Consider the following 23,008-nt stretch of genomic DNA (forward strand, 5'->3'; position numbering starts at 1 on the left):
AAAGTTCAAGTACAAGCCCAGAATGACTACTTCCTATTCGAGGTTTCTATGAAGTCCTCTCTGTTTCCTACCACAATGAGCACCGCAAACTTTTCTATCAAGTGTTCAACTAGGCTATCCCAGATCACGAAAGTTTGTAACTAGTAAGTAATGCTATTGCATCCAGCTGAATTTTACCATAGAAATGGCTACTGTATCACCGGTGGTAGATACTATGTCAACAATTCTGTTCGCTGCGATGGGAGGAATACCTCATGGAGATTCCTATGGCTACAGTAATAAAAAGTGAATATTCGACAAACTTCAAGATATGTACTAAGATCAGTTCCAAGGGGATGGTTCATCAGGTATAAAGGATGCTGACGTCGGGCTGGCGAAGCCCAAACCCAGGGGAGGAGAATTGTCTGCATGGTTGGAGATCGCTTTCTCCACGGATTGCGTTTTCCGGTGAGACGCTGCAGATGTAGGTTTCGGTGCTGGCTCAAGGATGAAATCTGTGAGATGCTCCGGATTGTCTGAGGTAAACGAGGCGGCACTTGGTGGAAGCGCCAAGGGTACGGTATCATCAACAGCCGGAGACGAGGGTGAAGGAGATGTCGGCGGAGACTTTATTGCGTCTCGCGAAGAACTTCGAGAATGTGAAGATGACATTTGTGGAGTTTTATCTGGTACCCCTCCTGCAGAGCTCTGCACACCCCGAAGCCGACCATTTTCGCCTTCAATCAGCCGCAGTGCTTCCTTGAGTGCATCCTTCTCTAGCCGCACTTCTTGTAGTTCTTCCTCTGTCTCGGCACGTTTAATGCGCTCAGTCGCGACCATCTTGTTTGCCTAGAAGATATATAAGTTTGTTGAATAACTTGTGGCAAGTGGAAACTATACCTCCTCAAAGAGTGCTTGTGATAAGGACTCCAGCTCAGCTTCAATAGCGGCCTTCTCTGCATTCGCTAATGTATGTGCAAGGCGTTCCCGTTCAAGCTGCTCTTGAAGCTCCAAAAGTTCTTTTTCTCTCGTACTTGCTACAAGAGTTGGCAAGGAAGGTGACGTTAAATGAGAAGAGTGTTGTTGAATAGAATTAACAACGGGAGGCTTTGATCCTGTATCAAGATGTAGATGATGAGTGAATTTTTACATGAGGACAGATCACTATACCACTATTGAACCTGAATCTGAAGAAACGACCCTCCTGGTTATTCTGGGAAGCTGTAGATGAAGTTGCCGGAGAAGGGGTAGTTGGAGATGGCTCTGTATTATTGACAACAACTGATGGAGGACTCGCGGGGTGGGACGGTGCGCCCAACTCGTTCAAAGGCCCATAATCGAGACTTTTTCGATATTCTTCTGATACACGTTGCATGTTCTGCGCTTCTCGTGCACTCCAGCGCCGCCACCCAACATCTTTCGCGCTGCAGGGAGTTTCACGTTTGAGAGCTTCCTCAAGCATCTCATTGTTGGACATCATCAGTTGTAAATTAGACTTTGCGACGCTCAATGATGTCTCTAGTTCAGCTTGAGTCTTGTACGCGATCTTGAGCAAGGACGACTAGCGAACCATGATCGATTCATTACTGCCACAGTGAAGCAGACCTGTCCACGCACTAGCTCTTCCACTCTCTTGATTACACGATCAAGGGCATATCTGAGATCTTCTTCTTGGCCATGAGAATGAACACGCCAGGCATCCCGAAGCTCATCGTCTATGCCTGCGAATATAGCAGATGTGGGCGAGGGATGAGGTTCTTGAACTGATGAATGACGCGATTGAATGGTTGGCGATCCAAATGTCATATTTGAAGGAGATCAGCGATGACTCAAAAATATTGCAGAGTTCAAGACAACAAACTTGTTAGACAGGCTGCACCGTTCTTATTAGGTAAGCTGGGTCAGTGTCACTGGCAAGACCTGCCAAGTTCAAGTTGAAGATATCCATTCACTGCGCATCATCGCTCGTTCTTTCTCACCACGGCCACCGGTCTGGGAGACTTGGAAAGGTTGATTTTGCCGCAGTATTGACTGCTCCGTCGTTGAATACACAGCAAGAAAATGCGGTGTCATCCACAGGACAGGGCTGAACCCTCAGCCCTCGTCCCTCAGCCCTGGCCCTGGCCCTGCCAGTGCTTGCGTCACTTTCTGTTGTGAATCACTCTAGTAACTAGCACTACCAATGTAAGGAGGGGATGTGTCCCCGAGTCTAAGATGAAGAAATTTACCAGCGCCGTTAGTGTTCAGTAATACTCTCTCACAAGGAACTGATGATACACACATTTACAGGCTGTTGATCCATTAAATATCCGAGTCTAAATGAAGCCTTGCCTTCGCCTCTCTTCAATTACCCCTCGCAACCGCTTTAGATCCCACCTCTTAGCCTCTGAAATTAGAGTTTATGCATTTCTCGATTTCGTTCGACATACTACCAAGTCATATCGACTCTCGCTATACCGGCGATAATCAGTTACCCGTATGCATAGCAATGCCATCGTATACTGCAACTTGGTTTCAATTCCCTACTATTTCTTGGTCGTTGCTGTTGTTTTTGAATACACGTTGAGAAGCTCACACACAGGCTTTCATGTAGAGCTCTGGGATCGAGTCTCAGATGCCAGAAACCTCCTGGTCCTTCGTTCACGTCCCAGCGAATGGTCATTCTCACACCCACGAAAATCTATGCCATCAGGGGCAGATCGCAGCTGTGTATGGGAATATGTTTAGAATCGCGCCCCCGCCGATTTGATATTCACCCGCGATAATCGTGTTTGCTCCACGCTTTCGTGACGACCGTTCAGTCTCGCACTGCTATCTCATTTCCTGACACGCGATATCATGCGATAATTGTATGAAACCAGCAATCTCATTCGCACAATACTCGATCACGTATCGGCGGCCCTCTGCCAGCTCATAAGCTTAATAGCTTGCCGCTTCGCCTAGCCTGTGTCTCCATCGTTTTCTTTTCTTCTAGACATACTTCTCCTGTGCTTCTCATTCTAACGATTCTCGACTCTCCTTCTAATGTCTCGCGGCGCACCTAAGCCCCCGCCACCGCACAAGCTTACTTTCGCCACCAACAGCGTGCGCAATACTACCTTCGCCGAGGACACCAACAAGTTCTACTATGAGATTGTCACTCGATTTTGGCACCCTCACCTCACTAAAATCAACAAATATGACTACGAGGCTCGTGTGGTCAACTGCATTGCAGAGATCGAGGATCAACCTAATAAAGATGTGAAAGTCCGCTTCAACACCCCTGATGCAGAAGGAGAGTGGGTGAGAGCTTGTGACTTTATCAAGAATGACGGTACAACGGTGTAAGTTTTTGATCACTATGAGCCAATAGTCAACAATTTCTAATGATCGATGGCAGTGGAGGTACCTTCACCCAAGACGGCACTGAGTACCGCTGGAAAGCACCCAAGCGCTATTTACAAGTTAGCTGTTTCTCAACTTGTATTTTTTCTATCTAACTGGCCAAGCTGCAGCTCATTAAGTCGGATGACGAAGAAGAGGTCCCGGTTGCTGAATATCACCCGCATAAACGACACTTTGGCGTCTGGCGCATGTCGCAACGGGCTTTCCTAGAAGTCAAGCCTGAAGCTGCTGCTGCATTGGACAGAATTATCGGTGATTCATTTCCTTGGGCATTGATGCACCAGACATCGCTAACTAGAGTACCTTCGCTAGTGAGCTATCTTCTAATTGAAAGACGCAAGCGTCAAGCCAAGATCAAAGTTAAGTTGGAGACAAAATAATTCACACCGACATCGCCTTCTCCATCGCATAACAGTCACCGCATCCCCATGTGTCGTGCGATTCTTTCCTAGTGGAGTCAAGGAAACTGCCAACCTCCGAGATGCCGGATCCTAATGACGGGATTTCTACACAAGGAAACGTCGACACTTTTGCATTCTTCTATTTATTTAACCTTGGTCATTTCAAGGGTTTCTTTGTTACAATAACTTTTCACTTATGATCTATTTATTGCTGCTTGTTAATCAATTTAGATTCATAGTCATAGATTTCTTGCTGGTTCAAAGGTATAGCAGTTGTACATATATACAACGTGTTTCACATTCTCACTGTGATTGGGGCTCGGAGTGTAGCGGTGAGATACGGCGTATGCGAATTCGAATCGTGATCATGCATGATGGCGTTATACCTGCTGATCATGGCATCAATTCATGCTGACAGAGCCTCCTTCGCTCTTCCGTTTGACTGGTTGCTTACGACTTGCAATGGCAGCTAACTTCTCTAGTGTCCCAGTCCTCGACTTTGCTCTTGTGTCCGATAATGCCACGAAACCAGAGTTCATCCTGCAACTCCGACATGCGTTGATAAATGTCGGATTCTTGTATCTCGACAACCACACCGTCTCACAGAAAGTTACCAATGATTTAATCGACTATATCCCCCGACTCTTTGACCTTCCCCAGGAGGCTAAGAACCAGATTTTTATGGCGAATTCACCACATTTCCTTGGGTACTCCAGGCTAGGGGCGGAATTCACCAAAGGCAAGACGGATTATAGAGAGCAATTCGACTTCGCAACTCCTCATGAGACACAGTGGAAACCCGGAGCCCCTGAGCATCTGCGCCTATGGGGACCTTCCCAGGTGAGGATTCTGTATTTAATCATTCAAAGCTGCGCAAACTGAACCCAATTCACCTAGTGGCCAGATGAGGGCCTTATCCCAGGGTTCAAAAATACCATGGAGACATATCTCCAGCAAGTTCAGGCTCTGAGTTACCAATTCATCAGCTTACTCGCGGAGGCTTTTGGCCTTCCTTCTGATGCGTTGAACAAGTTTTACGATGCTGATAAATTCATGCAGCACCGCGGAAAGGTAAATATCAAACGAGGATCACTCTGTCGAGACCAGGATTCACCTGTTTTTAGGTCGTCAAATACCCCGCTAATGATGGTTCTTTGACTGATCAAGGCGTTGGCCCACACTATGACGCTGGCTTCCTGACCTTCCTTCTTGTCGCCTCACCTCATCGTGGTCTGCAGGTACAAAACCTTTCTGGGCAATGGATCGACGTTCCCCCTATCCCAGGAACGTTCGTTGTGAATATCGGAAAGGGTAGGCTGCAAACTGCCAGTGCACGACGCATTGAATTTCAGCTCTGACTTCTTCGTTCTGACGGTCTAGCACTCGAGTTTGTTACCCGCGGGTTGGCGAGAGCCACATCGCACCGCGTCTTATCTCCCCCTGTGGGTTCGACTCCCCGCTATTCTGTGCCGTTTTTCCAGAACATCAGTCTGAACGCTTGCCTCGCTGATGAAGTCTTAGACTGTGAGTGCCTTCGATTAAATCCTTGCTTCACACACCTTGATCACCATTTTACAGTCCCACCTGAGATCCTTCAGCTCAAACAGCTTCGAGGAGATCCTGTTCAGACTGACTGTACGTCGTCTGTTTTTGTATTGTGATAACATTATTGATGCATGCTCTACAGCTGTCAATTTCGCAGAATTTGACCGCGAGCCATCTGGAAAAGTGAACCTCATCGGGCGAGTGAAGTAAGTTCTCCGATTGGTTATCTACGGCAGCAATTTTTGAATGTCTCCGTTAGGAGTCACCCTGACGTTGCGCAACGTCACTACCCGGACCTTTTCGCACAATACTTCCCTAACGGCCTCCCACAGCAAGTCAGCGCATATTAAGCAGATCTGTACACTAGATATCACCTTCCCGCTGTACCAAATTATGGAAACTTCTTTTGCAGCACATGGATGTCAGCAGTCCCTATATTTTCTTAGGGAATGTAGACGACCATATATATAACGGCCCCGCCGATTTCTTGAGAATTTTCTGGCAAGCGAGAGATAAGAGTCCAACGTGCGAATATACATTGAACAGGGCTACCAAACAAGATAACAGCACTGCAGGAAAATTAGATGCGAGCGGAGGGATGGAACCGGTGCGAAGGAGGTGAGCAAGATATACAATGGGCCGGAAAGAAACGATGAGAACATGCAATGAAATTTGGAATAGTGATTGTGAGTGTCAAGACGAAAGAAATAAGGCATCGCAAGTCATTCTATAACCCCTAAGCCTGCCTCCTCCGCCCAACGGGATTGAGATGCAATAGCATTGCGTAGAGATGAATGAAATAGAAATGGAGCATATAATACACCAACGTGAAGCCTCCAGCGTGACGCAGCGTCAGAACGTTGGCCATTTGAGCGGGTCTGGTAATGATGGTTTGCGTCGTCGGTTGTGTGACGTCCCGTGCAGGTGGATCCTCATGCAGGAATGCCACGGTCGGCTCTAAGATGGAAACATCAGGATCAGGTGCATTCACCGCACCGGGATCAGCTGCAGAGAGTCAACTCGAGTCGGCAACCTGGATCCAAACCGCTTCAGGTGGAGTGGAGGGGGGTGGGACGTTTTCCTCATCGCTGTCGTCATCGGTAGAAGGCTCACCCTTGTTATCGTCGACGGAAAGATCTGGAATGGGCACAACCTCGTCCTTCTTGTCAGCTTCGGCCTTGTCTTTAGCTTCCTGTTCTTGAAGCTGCTGTCTGAGCTTGGTAAGCTCAAGTTCTTTCTTCTCAAGCTCAGCCTTCTCCTTCTCCTTTTCTAGGAGTTCCTTGCGCCGCTTCTCACGCTAGGTAGAGTACGTCAGTTGAGCCGGATAATCAGGGGAACAAGTGACGCTCAGCAAAGTCGTCAAAATTCCGAATACTCACATCAAGTTTTTCCTTGATTTCACGAGCCTCCTTTTCCTTTCTCAAGCGTTCCCTGAGCTCCCTCTCGCTGATCACCCAGGCAGCAGCTCCATTGGCAGCGGCTTTAGGTTGCGACTTGTTCTTGAGTAGATCTAAAGTCGTGCAAAAACGTGTCAGCACATGATTTCACCTCACTCACCACCCCGCCCACAGTAGACCAAGTAAAGCACGATTGAAAGGAACATCAAAGCACAAGGGGCGCCATAAAATTAGAAGAAACTCACAGCCTTGCAGCGCCGCAACGCTGAACTCGTCATCTGGAATTGAATCCGCAAACATCTTCGCGAGCTTAGCGAGTCTGGCACCATCCAAAGGCTTGGCGGAGTGCTGGCATGCAGTGAGATGCTCCTCAACCGGAGGTGGTAAGTACGCTTGGTTTTTGGAACCAAAGCCGTCTCGGGGAGGCTTCGAGGGCGAAGATTCCTTGGAAGACGCCAGAGATGACGTCGACGACGAGAACGAAGGAGAAAGAGACCACAGCGTTGAAGACTGCGAAGACGGTGATGGAGAGGACGACTGGGACGTTGTGGGTAGGTCAATTCCCTCTATGTCCCCCTCTATGACTTCGTTATCTTGATCCGTGGAGGGGAAGAAGTTGCGGAACAGAGCCTCCGCTTGCCACTTTGAAGAATTCTTGAACTCAACCCAAACATCCATACGACCCGGACGTGAGAGCGCAGGGTCTAGACGCTCCAGATGATTGGTGGTGCTATAGGTGTACGTCAGAGCGTTCTAAACCGAAGGATTTCAAACTTACGCGAAGAGGATGCGACCTTCGGCAGCAGCTACACCGTCCAAGGCGTTCAGCAGGCCGCTCAAACTCAGTGTGTTTACATCGGAAATGTGGTCCTTATGACGTCTGTGTCTCGAGCTGCTGCTCGTCACCGGTTGTTCCGGGGCGCCCTCTTCCGAGCTGTTGCTCGACGAGTCCGGAGTGCCATTGGAACTCTTATCACGCGTAACGCTGCGTGTAAACGCCGCATCGAGATCCTCCAGAAGCACAATGCAGCGAGCCGGGACACGACCCATGAGGGTGGTCAATGTACTATCGCTGATCCACGAAGAAGACAGTGACACAACATAAATGTCAAGCATGAGTTCGCCCGCAATGGCATGGATAAGGGAACTCTTTCCGGAGCCAGGTACACCATGCAGCAGGTAGCCGCGGCGGAATGGAATGCCGCGATCCGCATACCACTGTGGATTTATGATCAATGAAACGTGACTTTGATAAAATACCGAAATTACCTTCTCGGACTTCAAAAAGTCACGCGTGTCGTTGAGAAGCATCTCCTTTACCCCGGGGTTGAGAACAATGGACGACATGGGCCGTTTATGACGAGAGTCGGTCCAGCGCCAACTGCCGTGCGAGTCTGCAAAGTATATTTGGATCCTGTGGATCGCCTCGGCCTCATACTCTTTCTTGGCTTGTAAGACAAGCTGCTTGAGGATGGTGTTATTCCGCGCAACAACGCTGTAATGCCAGCATACATCAGCCACGAGGCTAAAAATGAGTCAGAAGGATAATTTGAAATCTCACCTTATTGACAAGACTTCGCATCCGCTACCGTCTTGCTTTTTACTACGACGGACCCTGAGCCAGTGACCCTTGTAATAAATTGTGTGTGTGGTGTCAAATGTCGGCTGGAATACGACACGTGTCTTGACTTTGCCGGGGGGTGAATCTTCGTCACCCTCTTCCTCTTCGTCGTCACCAAATGAATTGTCTGCTTGGCGAGATCCTGAGAAGCCGGGGGTTGTGGTACGAGTAGTAGTTTCGAACTCTCTAGAGCGCTGCCACTCAGGGCGGCGTGAGAGCCACAGCATAAGCCAATCATAAGGATAGTCCTCTTCCGAGAAATGCGCAGTGAGGAAGAATGCTGTGTCAGGTAATAGCGTGTCAGAAAAAGGCTTTAAATGACAGGCGACTCCTTACAGTTGAGGAAATGAGACCTTTGAGGTATGCTGTCGTCAGCGAGGAGGTGGATGAGAATGATTCAGGACATACCAAGCTGAACTAGAGGCTCTTCTGGCTGTCTCGACGGTTCCTCCCAGGACGACGAGCTTCATGCCGTCAATGACTGAGGAACCTCCTGCGCCTCCGACGAGGGGTTGCACGAGCGACTTGAGAGCGTCCATGATAATGGTAATGTCTCAAGGTGAGTGGACAAGCCAACGTTGCGAGGAAGGACACTTTGAGTGTAAATAGCGGAAATGTAGACAACAAGGTGGGTGTGTGAGGATAAGAGGAGGATGGTATCTAATAAACGCTGTAAGGTGATATACTGTCTGGTGCAAATAGGCTATAAGCAGCAAACAAGTTAGCTTACGACTATGAGCGTCCAGGAAACAGACAAACAAATAGTGAGGCAACAAAATAAGTCGAGGAGTGTCACTACGGTCCCGTTCTGATTCTCATGCAATGAGGAGGAGGTCAAGCCGCGTCAGCCTGAGAAAGTGGGTATTTCTTCTACTCCCAGAATTAAGCGCCGGCCAACTTGGTCACGCCACCTCTTCACAGCATGGTTCACAGCTTATTGAAAACTTCTGGAAAAAGCGAATATCTATGTACAGTAGATACATGTGTACTCCTAAATATTGAATGAATCGGGAATCACGACACCGCCAAGTATAACCCTTCTACAGCAACATTGGCCTGCCATATTCCCAGCTTCCGAACAATTCTAAGAACCATTGGGGCGGGAAACACCAACACATACGACACAGGGACCACTACCAGTAGAGGGATGGTTAGAAACAAAGTGATACTTGGTTTGATAACCAAAAAATAAAATAACGCCTGATAGGATGTCCAATCCGTGAACTATAACGATGGGCGGCCGAATAACGGAGGTAAGAGGGCTTTTGGCTAGAGGGTGAAAGGCGGATTGTACGCACCATGGCTATCGTGTTTTTGTAGAATGAGGATTCATGGTACGGTGACCCTGATTCCACGTCAGACAATTGCGGTGGCCGCACCCGCTGGAAGATAGGTAAGGGCGGATAGGGAAGTGGGTAAGCAAGAGGCCCATGGAATGTTGTTTGGAGACCGAGCTACGGATTCAGTTTCATATTCAATTTGAAATTTAAGATAGAAGCGAGACGCACTTCTCCCCTTGCAAACACCCTGGCACCGAGCAAATTGAGGAAACATAGGAGAGCACCCAAAGGTAAGGCAATTAATAATGTTGTACCAGTCTATAAAGGCCGGTCAGAAGTGACAACAATTTTCAATTTCCAAACTGAACGCCAAGAGACAGAAAAATAGAGGCGAGAACAACATGCTCACCAAAGTAAATACAAAAAGGTAAACCCATGCAAGCAGGGCATAGGGAAAATTGAGCACTACAAGATGGAATACGGCTGCATGGTATGCTCTGCGAGTCATGGGTCGGAAGTAACGAGACCAGAAGCGCCGCGAAAACGGCGACCGCCGGTGCGAGCTTCCAAATTGTGATTCTGTTAGTGCACCGGGACGTTGCTGACGCCTCGGATGACCATCGTGTGCATATGGGTAGTCACGGTCATCCCCGATCGCCTCATATATGTCAACGTCAGATTCGATATCTGGATCAGAATGGAGCAGGGATAGCACTGTTTGCGCTAGAGAGGGGGCAAACGAATTGGACGAAACAATTGTGCTCGACTGCGAATATGTCCTCTGGCGTCCCGACGAACGTTGGGCGGAGCCTGGCAGGAAATCACCAAGTAGTGGCGTCTGCTCTGTGGCATCCTCAGTCCGAGGGAACGAACGAGTTGAGACTGATAATTGAGGGGAGATATATCCCGAAGTAGGATCTAAATCTGGTGGAGGCTGCGGTGATAATGGCGCTGGTAAGCGATGCCTCCGACTATGTCGAGTCGCGCGTGAGCGTCGTTCTTGGGATGGATAAGGCGGTGGGGGATCGTAGACTGCAGCTGCTTGGTTGAAAACCGGAGGAACTATGTTCCGAATTCCAGCACGGTTACAGGATTCTTCAGCAGACATCCCTTGGGCCATCCTTCTGCCAGTGGAAGGTGGAAGGTCGTGGTCCAGCACGTGATGTAATAGTTATGACAAACAAACGCTTATTAATATTATATTATATTATATTATATGAATATATGAATATCAACATACATGAAATATTATATAATTTGAGCGGCAAGGCCTTGTCACTTCCTGCCATGAGCGGAGTCCCGTCACTGCGAGCAGCGGGGCCGACAGTTACCAGGGCTCACCTCGACTTTTTTTCCGCATGAACCTTTTGCTTTACTCGCGGGGTTGACGTCGATGCACAGGTCTCTAAGTATATCATTGCAATTTGATCAAGCAGAATAATATTAATGCTATTGGACCAGTGCTCTTGACTGAGAATGTGTAAAACTAAAACTACATCTACAACCACCGAGCTGCCAGGTACATATTCCCACTACTTGTAGTGGCCCAGGCGATGGCTGTAGCTTGTCAATGCCATTTCTATTTGCATGTACACGTTGAGAACTGCAGCTGTGTAAGCTCTCGAACATTCGGCTCTGTCCCTCTGAGTGACAAGAGTTCTAGACTAAGCGAATCTTACATACTCTCACTATGTACTCAGTAGCTTGTAGATCAACGTTAATTATGGGATATGCTGTCAGAGTTCTGGATGCCGAAGTACAATGCCGTGAAAAATAATTAAGCAAATATAATAAATTCGGGGACGGTGACCATGTTATTGGTTTCTTCTTTTTGCTTGCTAACTTCCCACTAATTATTGTTGGATCACCCCGCTCTTTCGAAACTTTTGATTTCTACCATTCGTCTTCTTGTTCGCATTGTTCCTTTCTTTCTATTCACGCACGACATCCTTCCCAAAACATGGGCTGTGTTCAATCTACTGCCGTCGACAGCGAGGCCAAGGCTCGTGCGTGTTTCAACACCACACTCATCCGAACGAGACCTGACTTCAATTCCTCTTTTCTAGGCAACGATGAGATTGAAAACCAACTCAGACGAGATCGAATGATGGCCAAGAACGAGATTAAAATGTTGCTTTTAGGAGCAGGAGAGTCAGGAAAGGTCAGTTACGCACTGACCATTCCGAACACATCGCTGACGAACCGTGTTTTCGTAGTCTACCGTCCTCAAGCAGATGAAACTCATCCATCATGGCGGCTATAACGACTCTGAACGAGATTCCTACAAAGAAATCATTTACTCGAACACCATTCAGTCCATGCGGTGCGTATTATAACCGGTTAAAACTCCATTGTAACCCTGATGGGCCTTCTAGCGCCATTCTGGAGGCTATGCCTCAGCTTGATATATCTTTATCACCACAGAATGATGCTCGTCGTGCCGTAATCCTCGCTCTTCCCGGCCAAATTGAGGGTGACGTGCTTCCAAGGGATGTCGCCGATGCCATTCGAGGACTTTGGCGAGACTCAGGTGTCAAGGAAGCCGTTCGTCGGTCACGAGAGTTCCAGTTGAACGATTCTGCTGTCTACTACTTCAACGCAATTGATCGCATGTGCGGACCAGGGTACCTGCCGACGGATCAAGATATCTTGCGGAGTAGAGTGAAGACAACCGGTATCACTGAAACCACATTCAAGGTCGGCGAACTTACGTACAAACTCTTTGATGTCGGAGGTCAGCGGAGTGAACGTAAGAAGTGGATTCACTGCTTCGAGAACGTCACAGCGTTGGTATTTCTGGTATCCTTGAGCGAGTACGATCAGATGTTATATGAAGATGAGAGCGTTGTGAGTACAAAGCTCCTTATTAGTGTATCTCCTTTCAAATTGATTACGTCCACAGAATCGCATGCAAGAGGCCCTGACTCTCTTCGATTCGATATGCAATTCACGGTGGTTTGTCAAGACATCAATTGTACGCACGTCTACCTCGTGGCGTATTACATACTTATACCCTACACAGATTTTGTTCTTGAACAAGATCGATCTGTTCGCTGAGAAACTCCCACATTCACCGCTTGGTGACTACTTCCCAGACTACACCGGCGGCGACAACTATGATGCCGCTTGCGATTATTTGCTTCACCGCTTCGTTGCGCTCAATCAGAATGCGGCAACCAAGCAAATATACGCTCATTATACTTGCGCAACGGATACTCAACAAATTAGATGTAAGAATCCTCTCCTTACGCACGTGTTCTACACAGACTGACTCTGCCACCCTTTAGTCGTGTTGAGTGCTATTCAAGATATCCTGCTACAGATTCATCTTCGTGAGTGTGGTTTGCTGTGATGATATCATAGCACCACTGTTCTCCCTTTGGTATTTGTTTTTATTCCATGCATCATCTGCCTCTCGCGCATGCAGTTCGCTCTACCAGCTTTCATCGCATCAGACATTCACACCTCTACATCTTGGCTATCCAGTTCTCTTATTTTGAGATCCCCACGTCTATCATCGTTTCTGTGCGCTCTTTTGAACATACACGTATCATGATGGTTCGTAGGAGTGTTTTATATCGTTGTGTCATCTCCCTCTTCCTCTCTCATTTCTTTCTACCAAAACGTGGATTGACCAAAACCTAGTATACCCTTCTTATACGATTCCTATGTAATTGGAGACCTTATCTTGACCGCTCGTTAATTGTTTGGGATTGAATTTATCAGAATTTCAGGCAGTGCATCAGATGTTCCGGCCATGGGTGGTTTATTTTTACCTAAATGATGCGAAGCTAAGGATGATATTATTGTAAGACAAGATAATAACTCACATAGAGAACCCCATTAGGGATCCATCTGCACGCCATACGCTCGGGAGTCGGCGGCGGGACTGGATCGTTGGGCTCTGTGAGATGATTGGGTTATCACAAGAGCGGTGCCCTGCTATGCCACTAGCAGGTTTACACCACCGGATCCAAGTATAGCTCAAATTTGATAAGTAACTGTCATGAGACCTTGATGTTCTCAACATTAATGGCGCAATGCTCTTGGAGTGGAAGCTGGCGACTGGTGGCGCCTGCGGACGCCGTAAGCACCATTCCCGAGGAGGTATAGGATTTAGTTAGGCGCCCATGTCACCAACGGGCAGGTTCAGCGCATTGCACAGGTATGGCAGAAGCTTATTCACCTTTCAAGCATAGTCGAACATCCATTTTTGTTCCAGACCATGCGTCATGGGTCTGCTGATAGTTCGATGGCACTATATAGGGGGTATAGAACGCCACACAACCGCTGGCGTACCTACACGTGGCAGGTGATGATACTATAACTAGGATAGCGATGCAACAACTTGCTGGCGCAACGACTAGATCAAATTTCTGTCAAAAGGTATTCGTGCAAATGCAAGATAAAGTTGTGATGCAATAGTACAAGTTCAAAGTTTGAACGACGATTAAAGCAAAATGATGGTCGGCGATAGAGCTCAGGGATTTATCGATTTGGATGATAGCTATAGATTAGCGAGATTAGAAACTGAAGTAGGCATATCGGTGACGCGTCCGACAATGTTGTAGCGTTTCCTGTTAAACCAAGATAAGCGCCATGGCACGTTTGTCTAAGCGAACCTGTTCGGGACGTACTGGAAAAATAAGAACCAATCGTTGAGAACGTTCTTCTCGTTCTCTGGTAGGTCGCTGTAGTCTGGTACAGCGTCCTCTGGTTTCAAACTGGACATTCCAAGTCCCTTTGAGCCGTCCTTCCCGGCAAAGACGTTGTATGATTTTCCGGGACCGTACACGTCGCTTTTACGTGTGACGTCAAAGACAGTGCCTACCAGAAGTAAGCAGGAGAATCATCACCTCATACAACGCGAGGACAAACCCCTAATGGATACATAGATCGGCTTCGAATCGTCGGAGCCGTCGAACTGCTTGAGTTGATCAAGGGTGAAGGGGTCATCCTTCGGGGGGTCGAGGTCATCTCTGGGTGGTTGCATGATCGTCTTAAGAGACTTCTTCTCTTCTGGTTGTGGGTCTACTGGCGGAGACTGGTGCGATGGCGATAAGGTGCGTCGTTGTACAAAAAATAGAAGGGGCAAGGCCAGCACGAGTCCATAGATCACCACCAAAAACATGACCAGCTAACCACTCATTCGGCATCTGCCGCCATAACACTCTTTCCTGGTGGATTTGCGGAGCTTCAAATCTAACGGTCATTGCTGTTGCATTGCTGTCTGCTTGGTTTCCTCAAAGCTTGTTGTCAGCCCAAGCACCACACATCGCTGGAATCCACTAGGATCCCTTTATTTATCTTTTCCCTTCAGCTTGGATAGTGCCTGTCAAAGTGCTATGACCATGGCAGTCATAGTAGCCACACTTTTCGACTATAAAGCTAGGTCGCATCATGGTGGCACAAACCATCGTCTTGCAATCAGTGTGTCTACTGTATTTTCTTGTATCCATCATCATCAATCATCACTCTCCGGTCCCTAACCACCATAATGCCTCCGTTTTCCGTCCCAGTCTATGATCCACCTCCCTACGCCCTTTCAGGTCTCAGCTTTTCGCAGCTGCCGATGCACACACAACGTTACCTGCAATTCATTGCAAAATTGGTACCTCCTGATGTCCCTGGAGCGGACTCTATTTCGGACGAACGCTCAATCATATCAATGGCTCTCTTCAGGAGTCTCATAGGGAATGACATGGCCCTCGTTCGTCAGCGGGATAATGCCATCGCCATGGCCCGCAAACTTCGAAGAGACATCCCGTCTCAGGAAACTACACAATGGCACTGGGAACAGGAGGCCATGCGCATCCAATTTGTCGTTCATACATTGCTGCCAGAGCGAGAGCTCATCTTCAACGAATTCATGATCAAGTTCGACGCGCTTGTCTGGCTAGATCAAAGAAGATGGGAGAATCGTACCTCTGAGTGTTGGCAGAGGTACAGGGACGCACTGCTGGAACCCATTCTTGACCGTACAAGCACACAGCTTACCTGGATCGCGCAGGGCATGAATATGCACGTGATCAATGGATATACCTACCGGGCGCCTTCCTTACCATACTCGCCATTGGGTTCATCCCGTGCAAGCCGCGCACGATCCAGGAGATCTGCAGCCCGTGGACCTGAATCCAGAGAGGATCGGCACAGGGGATGTTAAGCCGGCATTCATAAAGGACTTAGGTATTATACTTTCCACAAATTGAACAATTGAACATTTCATTATGCAACGAAGCGCACTCATTAACGCTGTTACATACATACTCCTATGTAGTTGGTTACACTAGGATGCCTGTACAGCATTGTAATCGTTATCTCTCCAGTGATGTGGAGTATTATGCCGTGTCCGTATGCCTCAAGTGGAAAGAAAATCCAACTCCTTCTTAATCCCCTGATCGACCTCGTAGTGGTAAATCGTCGGAATCAAAAACATTTCGGCACCATTCAACTCACAAAAGGTAAAAAGTTTGCTTCATCGTCAAGGTTATCCTCTGTGCGGGGATGAGAAGTCGTCAATAATGTTATTGAAGAACAGGCAGCAGGCTAAATCGACAATCGATGGGGTATCAGAAATGGTACAATACAAACAGGTTTCGAAACCATCAGGTGATGTAAATTATTGCGAAGCTTGACAAAATTATGAAGGAAGAAAGAGTAAGGGAGATCGAATACAGTAATAACCAACGCTGCAGAAAGCGAAACAATATTGACATAGCATCTGGCGTAAACTAACAGGGGGACAATATTTGCAATGGATCGTAGGCGAAGAGGCTTTGGGTATGAGTTGTTGAATCCGAGATTGTTCATGGGCCACCCCGGAGAAGTGGAGGGAGCGAACAGTTGGGTGGCAGTGGCGCAGCAATGTTGACGGAGTGGCAAGCCTCCGTCACCCGCTTACGCAAGTCGTCGCATTTGCTCAATAACACTAAGAATCCCGATCAGATCAGTGATGATGATAAGAAACTTATATCACTGACTTGGGCAAGGCCATAACGTATTCAGCACGTCGATTGGTACTATGACGTCCTTAGCAACTTCCAAAGCATCAAGAAGTGACTTGTCCTCCTCCCACAAAGCAAGACATCTGGTTTCCGTATTGAGCAGGCGAAGTCTCTAAATGCATGCTGGACTTACATTGCTACTTGGCTTGCAAACCAAGTAACCTGGAACGGCTGCCTGGTGAAAAGATGGCCATCTTGATCCCCGAGATGGTGAATTGACATTTTAACTCTGCGGATGAAAAGGCTCTGGTAGTACACTGTTATTGCCAACGTCACGATCAATCAACACATCCCGAAAATAGAGCCACTTACGCCACTGCTCAGCCTGCTTACGATTGAACTGAGGGGAATTTCCAGCCTCTGCATGGCCACTAGATACGCCACCATCAGCACGTCTGACGTCATACCAAAAACAGATACTTACGCTCGTAAAATCTGGGTAATTATGATCTGCGTGCTGCAGCATGTTATTATCATCAATGGAAAATACTAAGGGGACGAGATAAACGTACTTGTAGACGTACTCCCGACACATGTACAACAATGCCATATCGAGGTTGCAAGTGTGGGAATCCAAGGCATCCTGGATTTCAAGGGTTTCTGACCAAGCTTCAACCGCAAGGTCGGTTGTCTCTGTGTTGCTAAAAGCATTTTTCCGGAGACGAGTGGTACAGAAAATCCAAAGGAGCATGCTGCGGCAATAGAGTGCCCATATTGATTCTTTCGAAGACTGCGCCTTGTGCTCGTTGGACCCTCGTTGTGATATCTCACCAGGGAACAGTAACCGGAACTGTACAACTGTCAGCCTAAGCTAAATGCATGGATAAGGAACAAACATTAGAAGGATCGGTTAGGAAAAGATCGCTCGGCTCTTTCTGGAATGCGATGCAATGTGACGTGTACCTAGCCACGAGGTTAAGGGCGCTCCAACACAGCCTCCTGCAAGATTCCTTGTGCATCTCCTCAGGGGTCCATGAGGGATCCCAAGGTGGCGTGAAAGACCATGAGGACGAAAACTGCTCCGTAGCGATGGATGAATTTGGAAGGGGGATACAGTCACACTTGCGAGAAATTGCATGAGGGGTACGGACCCCGTCCTTAGACATTTGATCAAAGGGGCGGCGTCTGTGAGTGATGGGTACAGCGTTAGGGGTGAATGTCGACACGTCTGGTTCATTACTGTCCAAGAACGTCAAGCCTAATTGGCGGACAATTCCATCGAGATAGGCTAGAGAACGTCTCGCGCGTTCGGGTGTATAGAGTGGGTGAGCCGAGGACTCATACACAGCGATAATCTGGATCGAACGTAAGCAACAGTTGAGAGAAGAAACTAGAAGCACTTACAAGAGCAGCCTTCGCAAGGGTTATGTCTATCCATTGAGAATTCAGTGACGCTTCCAGCCAAGCCTGCGCCTTATCGCGAAGCCAGACGGCACGCTCCCGACCTGCAGACCCCAATTCCATCTCACTTGATTTCATTAGGGTTGCTAAAGCTAACCCCGCAAAAACAAGTGAAGGTTGCATAAGCGAACGTTCTTCAGGGTTGTATAGGCTGTGAACGAAGTCCGGAACATTCACGAATGATAACCAGTATCCGCTAGCGGTGAACCTTGACAAAGATTAAATCAAACTAATGGAGTGCATCAGTCGATGACCTACAATGTTGAGAGATCTGATGTTATGTCCTTTAAACTGATAAATAAAGTATAATTTAATTAGTCTATTCATGTAATCGATAATGCAAATGACGTACGACTGATCCCGAGTAGTGGAGTAGCTCATAACCAAATTATCCCACCACTCCTTGCGACTATATTGTACGGAGGGCGTTGATGTGATGCGGTACTTCTCCACTTGATGCTGGACAAATAGTGAGCAAAAAAATATTCAGCAGATGAAAAAAACATGGCGAGCTAAACGTACTGGATAACTGTCGTCTGAGGCTGCACGCGTTTGCATAGACGAAGAAAAATCAGGGCCAGCAGGTGAAAGTGAGGGCTGGAGTCGAATTCTATCCCCATCAGGCCGCAAAGCGGGAACATTGGCAAGTCCACGAGACTCCCGCGGAAGCTCGAAGTCGTCATTCCTGACAGAAGAGCGTTTGCGCTTGGACGGAAGGGAAGGAGGGGATGAGCCATCGGTCGGACGTTTCTTACATGAGCGCTGGCGAGTGCCTGGCCTTTTATCAGGCCCTCGCCGTTTAGGTGCTGCATCGTATTGGCACTCATTCGAGCGGCGCACACAGTTATGACAAATTGGTCTCGTGGAGTCGCATCGAATTTTCCTCGCACGACTTAGGAACCACGTGAATGAGCAGCCTGAAAGAAGGATAAGAATGAACACACCATTGCCGACAAGCTATCACTTGATTGGAAATTTCTCTGCGGGGCGGATCCTGGGATGTAGATGCTGCTGGCTGTGGTTGAGGGGTTGACTCTGAGATTGGGACAGAGGATCGAGTGCTCTCTGGAGTTTGTATTACAGGGGGTTGTGCTGAGCCACCACCTGAAGGGTAAGATTGGGGACGCAAGTCCTCGGCAGAATATCTTCGATTTGGGGGGCCTTGGTAGGACAAATTGACGGCGCCACCATGAGCTGGAGGGGGCGGAAGGCGGGTGTTGGGATAGGCATGGGGGGGTAGGTCAAGGCCAAGGTGATTTCTTTGTGAGAGAGGAAACTCGGACTGATATGTATTGTGGTGGTGAGGATTCTGATTTGAATGAATATTCAAAGGGGTTTCGATGAGGTGAGGGTGCGAGTGGATGCTGATATTGGTGTAATCGAACTGAGAGGCTAGGATACCCGCTGCATGTTGTATATCTAGTTGATCTTGATGATAGCGGACTTTATTGTGGACGACATGTGAAATGACGATTAACGTTGTTTTGAAAAGACTACGAGTTCTGATAGGACTTACTGTCTCCGTGCGGCTGAGGAAATTGAGCCCCGAAGATGGGTGAGTGTAGGCCGGAGCCATCCTCACTGGACTGAGGACCGTCCTCCATCATTACGCTTTGCGGAAATGGAGTGTAGATATCACTGTCTGTGCTGATGACCATAAGTACTGAAAGAAGGGGGATGAGAGTTTAGAAGGAAAATGGAAAGTGGTAATACGGCACTGGTTTTCGATGCTTTGCCACGCGAGACTTAGTTGTAAAACTTGAAGGAGAAAGTGCTTGCTAAGGGGAACACATGCCCACGGCAAGCTCAATGATTATCAAATCTTGATACAATCATAAAATCAAACAAGAGATATTATGATACATTTATATTTTATATTTTATGTTGAATATCTTTATGAAAAGGGGGAAAATCTTCCACCTCCTGGAATTCTTTCCGTGGGGTGCAACTTGCTTTTTTCCATCATATTCATACCCACGACACAACTTCGGGGCCGCATGATTTCTTGAGCACCGTGTACGCGTGCCTGGTTGTCAGGTGTTCCGAACAAAACTCTAATTTTTTTCCTCTACTTTTGTTCTCAACCTGGCTCATTGCACAAATTACTAAATTTGAACACCCCTTCTCACATCAGAATCGACTATCTTGCTCAATCTTGCTCAATTTTCAATATCAACATCCATTACATGCCGCGTAGCCTCAATCCGGGTTATCTCCTTCAATATTATATTCACAGTCCTGCGCATTTGATTTTTTTTTAAATTCATCATTTATATATCTTACGGCTCCCGACCCTCTCTCTAGACTCATCCCCCCCCCCACTGACTCAAACTCTTCAGGGTCAGTTGACTCCCTTCATTCTGCTTGTCAATCGGACTTCCGACCGCACCTTCCCGCGACGATTAACGACCGTCGGATATCCTCAGCCTGATTGCGCCACGTCTGAAAACTTTAAAATTAGCCGGATAGCCGTGCTAAATTTGGAAGGTATCGTACACGGCACAAAAGTCACTTAAGCGCTGTTAAGTTCCTCGTCGTAAATCTGCGATTGAGGGGATTAGATACCCTACGGTTGGATACCCCACACAGATGGCAGAGAACTGCGGTCACATCGCACCAAACTGCTCATTTAGGCTGATTTTGATCGCGGCTAGACACGTCAGCGCGGGGGATTCTCTGGGATCTTGGTGTGTGGAGTCCCTTACAATCGATGTGATTCCAAATGTTGTTACTTACGTCAAATCCTATCCTGGTCATATAGGTGCGATCACCGTCTCGTTAACCTCGTGCAGGTCCATGCTAGTGTGGTGACTTGAACATCCTACTAGTACTCCAACTGGAGGACGGCATAAGTTCACCGTAATTTTCAATGCCACTTCACCAAAACATACTAGTACTGCCATCGTTACAAATGAGATTAGTACCCGTACTATTTACCCCTCGGGTGCCTGTCAGAGGGTAACGGGGTACAGCCTCAGGGCACGGAGTGCAAGCAGGTCCCGCGGCCGTGCAAGGCTTTTCTTTAGAGCTACCATCGCGAGCCCTCAGGGCAGTCACCTTTGGTTTCACAGACGCCGGCCAGGCGCATGACGATAAGCCAAATTAGAATACTTATGCTCTTTAATGCAAAACGTAGGTTAAATTGAAGGGTGGCTGTGACGCGTGACGAAACTTGGCGTTGACCTACCGTGCAGGACAATTGTATGGACATCCTTCTCCTCCGTAGAATAAGTTGACCTAACAGTCAGTCGGACTGTTATTACAGCTATACAGCCTTGCCTGCAAACAGTTTGTTTGATTGTCTAATCGTACAAATTCTAAATCATCACTATTGGCACCGAAATTGCTGTATATGGTATCCTCTGTATTCGGGGATACAACTGTCCTCGTGTCTTGCCTCATCCATGTTCAATTTCTTGTTCTCGTGCTGCGTTCGTCAGCGTCGGCGCAACCTAGTGTGTATAATGAAACATCTTATGGAATCAATATACCTAACAATTTAGTAGACAGTTCCCGATGAACGCACCTTCTTAATCCCCGCCACAACCGCAAGTGAGACTCCTACGCAAGTTCCGCACTTTACTCTTCACTGTCTATTTCTCACAGTCGGAACAGGCCTCAGCCGCGGGTGGTCGACCATCAGAAGCTAAAAGAGCGGTTGGGTACCGTTGTGCGATCAAAAGAAGGGTGCGTTTCCTTTGTTTCCACAATGTTATTTCCAGCCTGCTTTCTGACGATGTCACACAGAAAAATGGTGAATGTGAATGCCGCCTTCCCATTTAACCTTCACAACCAGTCGCTTGGCGACCCTCCGTCTCGTAGCGTCTCAGGCGGAACCTTGGATAGCAGTCGGCGGGCCTCGCGATCTCCTGCACGTGATTCGCTACACACGAGGTATTCGAGCACTTCACTACACCGGGATGCGGAAGCCTCCGCGTCTCAGAGCAATGACGCAGTGGAAGGAAGAGGTGATACGCACAAGCCGATATTAAATGTTAGGCTTGTATCGACTGCTGTGAGCAATGTTGCAAACAGGCCAATTAATGGCATCTCTCGGGGGCGACCAGGACGTGGGATCGAACATGGACGGGTGATGGTTGTCAGTGCTGACCACATTTCTCATCCTGATGACGATGACGATGAACATGAAAATGTGGCTGAAGACAATGATGCACTCACACCTCGTCGACAGACGCACACGTCTGATGGGGATGCAAATGATTCGTCTGATAGTGTGAGTTCTTAATCTATAGTTTACATCCTGTGACCCTAACTCGTTCTGTCTATAAGAATCCCTCCGAGTTGTCTTGTGATGCCAATGTCATACATACCGAAGATTTCACAATTCGTGACGCTGGTGCTATATCGCGTTCCTGGGGTGACTGAATGCTCCCATTCTTTTTTCCAAAATCTGCGTGTTCGTGCCGGAACTTGGTCGTCCATGTAAGGTAGTACATAACCCTTGCATGTATTTCCGCGGGGTACTGCAAGGATTGTTCCGCATAGTCGATCTCTCCCGGATCTAATTTCATGCTACATCTGGTTGGTATTTGCCCATATAAAAGTTACGGGCCGATTCATTAGTCAATGTTTTCGTCGGAGCCTAGGATGAGAGCCACACAGCTATCTTTGTCTGAATAATTGAACAACACTAAAATAACCGCACAGATGAGACCATGAGTTCCCTATATTATCTTTGGCTGCGCAATGCCTTGGTATGAGCGTCTTAATCTTGGAATTCATGTGTCCCCCGCACTGCGCTCTAAACCCTCGACATTACTTAGGCAGTAAATCGTGGTTGACGGTGGGCACGGTGCTGACCAGCCATGGGCAGGTGATCCACAAGAAAATCAGGGCAGGTGGCTCAAGTAGACGACATCCCTTCAGAAAAGATAAGTTTTTAGACATCCATTTGTTGCAATTTGAGGTTTTATTGTAAAAGGGTTCATCCACAAGACGGCAGGGCGGTGGACGGGTTTTCATTCTCATCGGCGCC

General features: G+C 47.8%; 11 protein-coding genes across 11 annotated transcripts; 6 read left to right on the forward strand and 5 right to left on the reverse strand.

The window, feature by feature from the left end:
- Positions 1 to 29: 29 nt before the first annotated feature.
- On the reverse strand, positions 30 to 1,849 carry F5147DRAFT_97677 (uncharacterized protein). The gene is made up of 4 exons (XM_041444502.1): positions 1,597 to 1,849; positions 1,150 to 1,540; positions 880 to 1,094; positions 30 to 828 (listed from the first exon to the last, which is right to left on the reverse strand). The coding sequence occupies exons 1-4, from the start codon at positions 1,783 to 1,785 to the stop codon at positions 322 to 324; spliced, it is 1,302 nt and encodes a 433-aa protein (XP_041294498.1). The 5' UTR covers positions 1,786 to 1,849; the 3' UTR covers positions 30 to 321.
- A 1,025-nt stretch (positions 1,850 to 2,874) lies between these two features.
- F5147DRAFT_97765 (uncharacterized protein) lies at positions 2,875 to 3,958 on the forward strand. Its single transcript, XM_041444503.1, has 4 exons — positions 2,875 to 3,302; positions 3,359 to 3,422; positions 3,474 to 3,615; positions 3,676 to 3,958. The coding sequence occupies exons 1-4, from the start codon at positions 3,004 to 3,006 to the stop codon at positions 3,741 to 3,743; spliced, it is 573 nt and encodes a 190-aa protein (XP_041294499.1). The 5' UTR covers positions 2,875 to 3,003; the 3' UTR covers positions 3,744 to 3,958.
- Positions 3,959 to 4,226: 268 nt separating this feature from the next.
- F5147DRAFT_573659 (uncharacterized protein) lies at positions 4,227 to 5,659 on the forward strand (the record flags this gene model as incomplete). The annotated part of the gene is made up of 7 exons (XM_041431169.1): positions 4,227 to 4,604; positions 4,662 to 4,835; positions 4,889 to 5,075; positions 5,145 to 5,288; positions 5,343 to 5,399; positions 5,452 to 5,515; positions 5,569 to 5,659. 7 exons carry the CDS (start codon positions 4,227 to 4,229, stop codon positions 5,657 to 5,659), a joined length of 1,095 nt encoding a protein of 364 aa, XP_041294500.1.
- A 638-nt stretch (positions 5,660 to 6,297) lies between these two features.
- Positions 6,298 to 8,957, reverse strand: F5147DRAFT_97871 (uncharacterized protein). Its single transcript, XM_041444504.1, has 8 exons — positions 8,736 to 8,957; positions 8,664 to 8,680; positions 8,268 to 8,607; positions 7,976 to 8,201; positions 7,485 to 7,924; positions 6,952 to 7,436; positions 6,689 to 6,819; positions 6,298 to 6,606 (listed from the first exon to the last, which is right to left on the reverse strand). Exons 1-8 carry the CDS (start codon positions 8,864 to 8,866, stop codon positions 6,325 to 6,327), a joined length of 2,052 nt encoding a protein of 683 aa, XP_041294501.1. The 5' UTR covers positions 8,867 to 8,957; the 3' UTR covers positions 6,298 to 6,324.
- A 315-nt stretch (positions 8,958 to 9,272) lies between these two features.
- F5147DRAFT_686502 (uncharacterized protein) lies at positions 9,273 to 10,762 on the reverse strand. The gene is made up of 4 exons (XM_041436761.1): positions 10,017 to 10,762; positions 9,836 to 9,925; positions 9,626 to 9,781; positions 9,273 to 9,551 (listed from the first exon to the last, which is right to left on the reverse strand). The coding sequence occupies exons 1-4, from the start codon at positions 10,725 to 10,727 to the stop codon at positions 9,342 to 9,344; spliced, it is 1,167 nt and encodes a 388-aa protein (XP_041294502.1). The 5' UTR covers positions 10,728 to 10,762; the 3' UTR covers positions 9,273 to 9,341.
- Positions 10,763 to 11,567: 805 nt separating this feature from the next.
- F5147DRAFT_573735 (G protein alpha-subunit) lies at positions 11,568 to 12,959 on the forward strand (the record flags this gene model as incomplete). Its single annotated transcript, XM_041431176.1, has 7 exons — positions 11,568 to 11,613; positions 11,674 to 11,768; positions 11,824 to 11,930; positions 11,983 to 12,454; positions 12,510 to 12,581; positions 12,630 to 12,837; positions 12,895 to 12,959. 7 exons carry the CDS (start codon positions 11,568 to 11,570, stop codon positions 12,957 to 12,959), a joined length of 1,065 nt encoding a protein of 354 aa, XP_041294503.1.
- F5147DRAFT_97926 (uncharacterized protein) lies at positions 12,885 to 13,315 on the forward strand. Its single transcript, XM_041444506.1, has one exon. The coding sequence runs from the start codon at positions 13,007 to 13,009 to the stop codon at positions 13,250 to 13,252; it is 246 nt and encodes an 81-aa protein (XP_041294504.1). The 5' UTR covers positions 12,885 to 13,006; the 3' UTR covers positions 13,253 to 13,315.
- Positions 13,316 to 13,875: 560 nt separating this feature from the next.
- On the reverse strand, positions 13,876 to 14,772 carry F5147DRAFT_97924 (cytochrome b5). Its single transcript, XM_041444505.1, has 3 exons — positions 14,486 to 14,772; positions 14,245 to 14,434; positions 13,876 to 14,184 (listed from the first exon to the last, which is right to left on the reverse strand). Exons 1-3 carry the CDS (start codon positions 14,736 to 14,738, stop codon positions 14,115 to 14,117), a joined length of 513 nt encoding a protein of 170 aa, XP_041294505.1. The 5' UTR covers positions 14,739 to 14,772; the 3' UTR covers positions 13,876 to 14,114.
- Position 14,773: 1 nt separating this feature from the next.
- F5147DRAFT_97931 (uncharacterized protein) lies at positions 14,774 to 15,930 on the forward strand. The gene has a single exon (XM_041444507.1). It carries the CDS (start codon positions 15,105 to 15,107, stop codon positions 15,768 to 15,770), a length of 666 nt encoding a protein of 221 aa, XP_041294506.1. The 5' UTR covers positions 14,774 to 15,104; the 3' UTR covers positions 15,771 to 15,930.
- A 483-nt stretch (positions 15,931 to 16,413) lies between these two features.
- F5147DRAFT_651366 (uncharacterized protein) lies at positions 16,414 to 19,670 on the reverse strand (the record flags this gene model as incomplete). Its single annotated transcript, XM_041433536.1, has 14 exons — positions 16,414 to 16,535; positions 16,588 to 16,694; positions 16,745 to 16,868; positions 16,924 to 16,982; positions 17,036 to 17,068; positions 17,124 to 17,417; positions 17,515 to 17,906; positions 17,956 to 18,056; positions 18,081 to 18,220; positions 18,271 to 18,303; positions 18,365 to 18,471; positions 18,535 to 18,904; positions 18,957 to 19,416; positions 19,529 to 19,670. The coding sequence occupies 14 exons, from the start codon at positions 19,668 to 19,670 to the stop codon at positions 16,414 to 16,416; spliced, it is 2,484 nt and encodes an 827-aa protein (XP_041294507.1).
- Positions 19,671 to 21,247: 1,577 nt separating this feature from the next.
- On the forward strand, positions 21,248 to 22,674 carry F5147DRAFT_686517 (uncharacterized protein). Its single transcript, XM_041436762.1, has 5 exons — positions 21,248 to 21,467; positions 21,519 to 21,577; positions 21,628 to 21,699; positions 21,760 to 22,246; positions 22,303 to 22,674. Exons 1-5 carry the CDS (start codon positions 21,417 to 21,419, stop codon positions 22,396 to 22,398), a joined length of 765 nt encoding a protein of 254 aa, XP_041294508.1. The 5' UTR covers positions 21,248 to 21,416; the 3' UTR covers positions 22,399 to 22,674.
- Positions 22,675 to 23,008: the final 334 nt, after the last annotated feature.

The sequence above is a fragment of the Suillus discolor genome (genome assembly GCF_016758755.1).
Source record: "Suillus discolor strain FC423 chromosome Unknown F5147scaffold_18, whole genome shotgun sequence".
Taxonomy (NCBI): domain Eukaryota; kingdom Fungi; phylum Basidiomycota; class Agaricomycetes; order Boletales; family Suillaceae; genus Suillus; species Suillus discolor.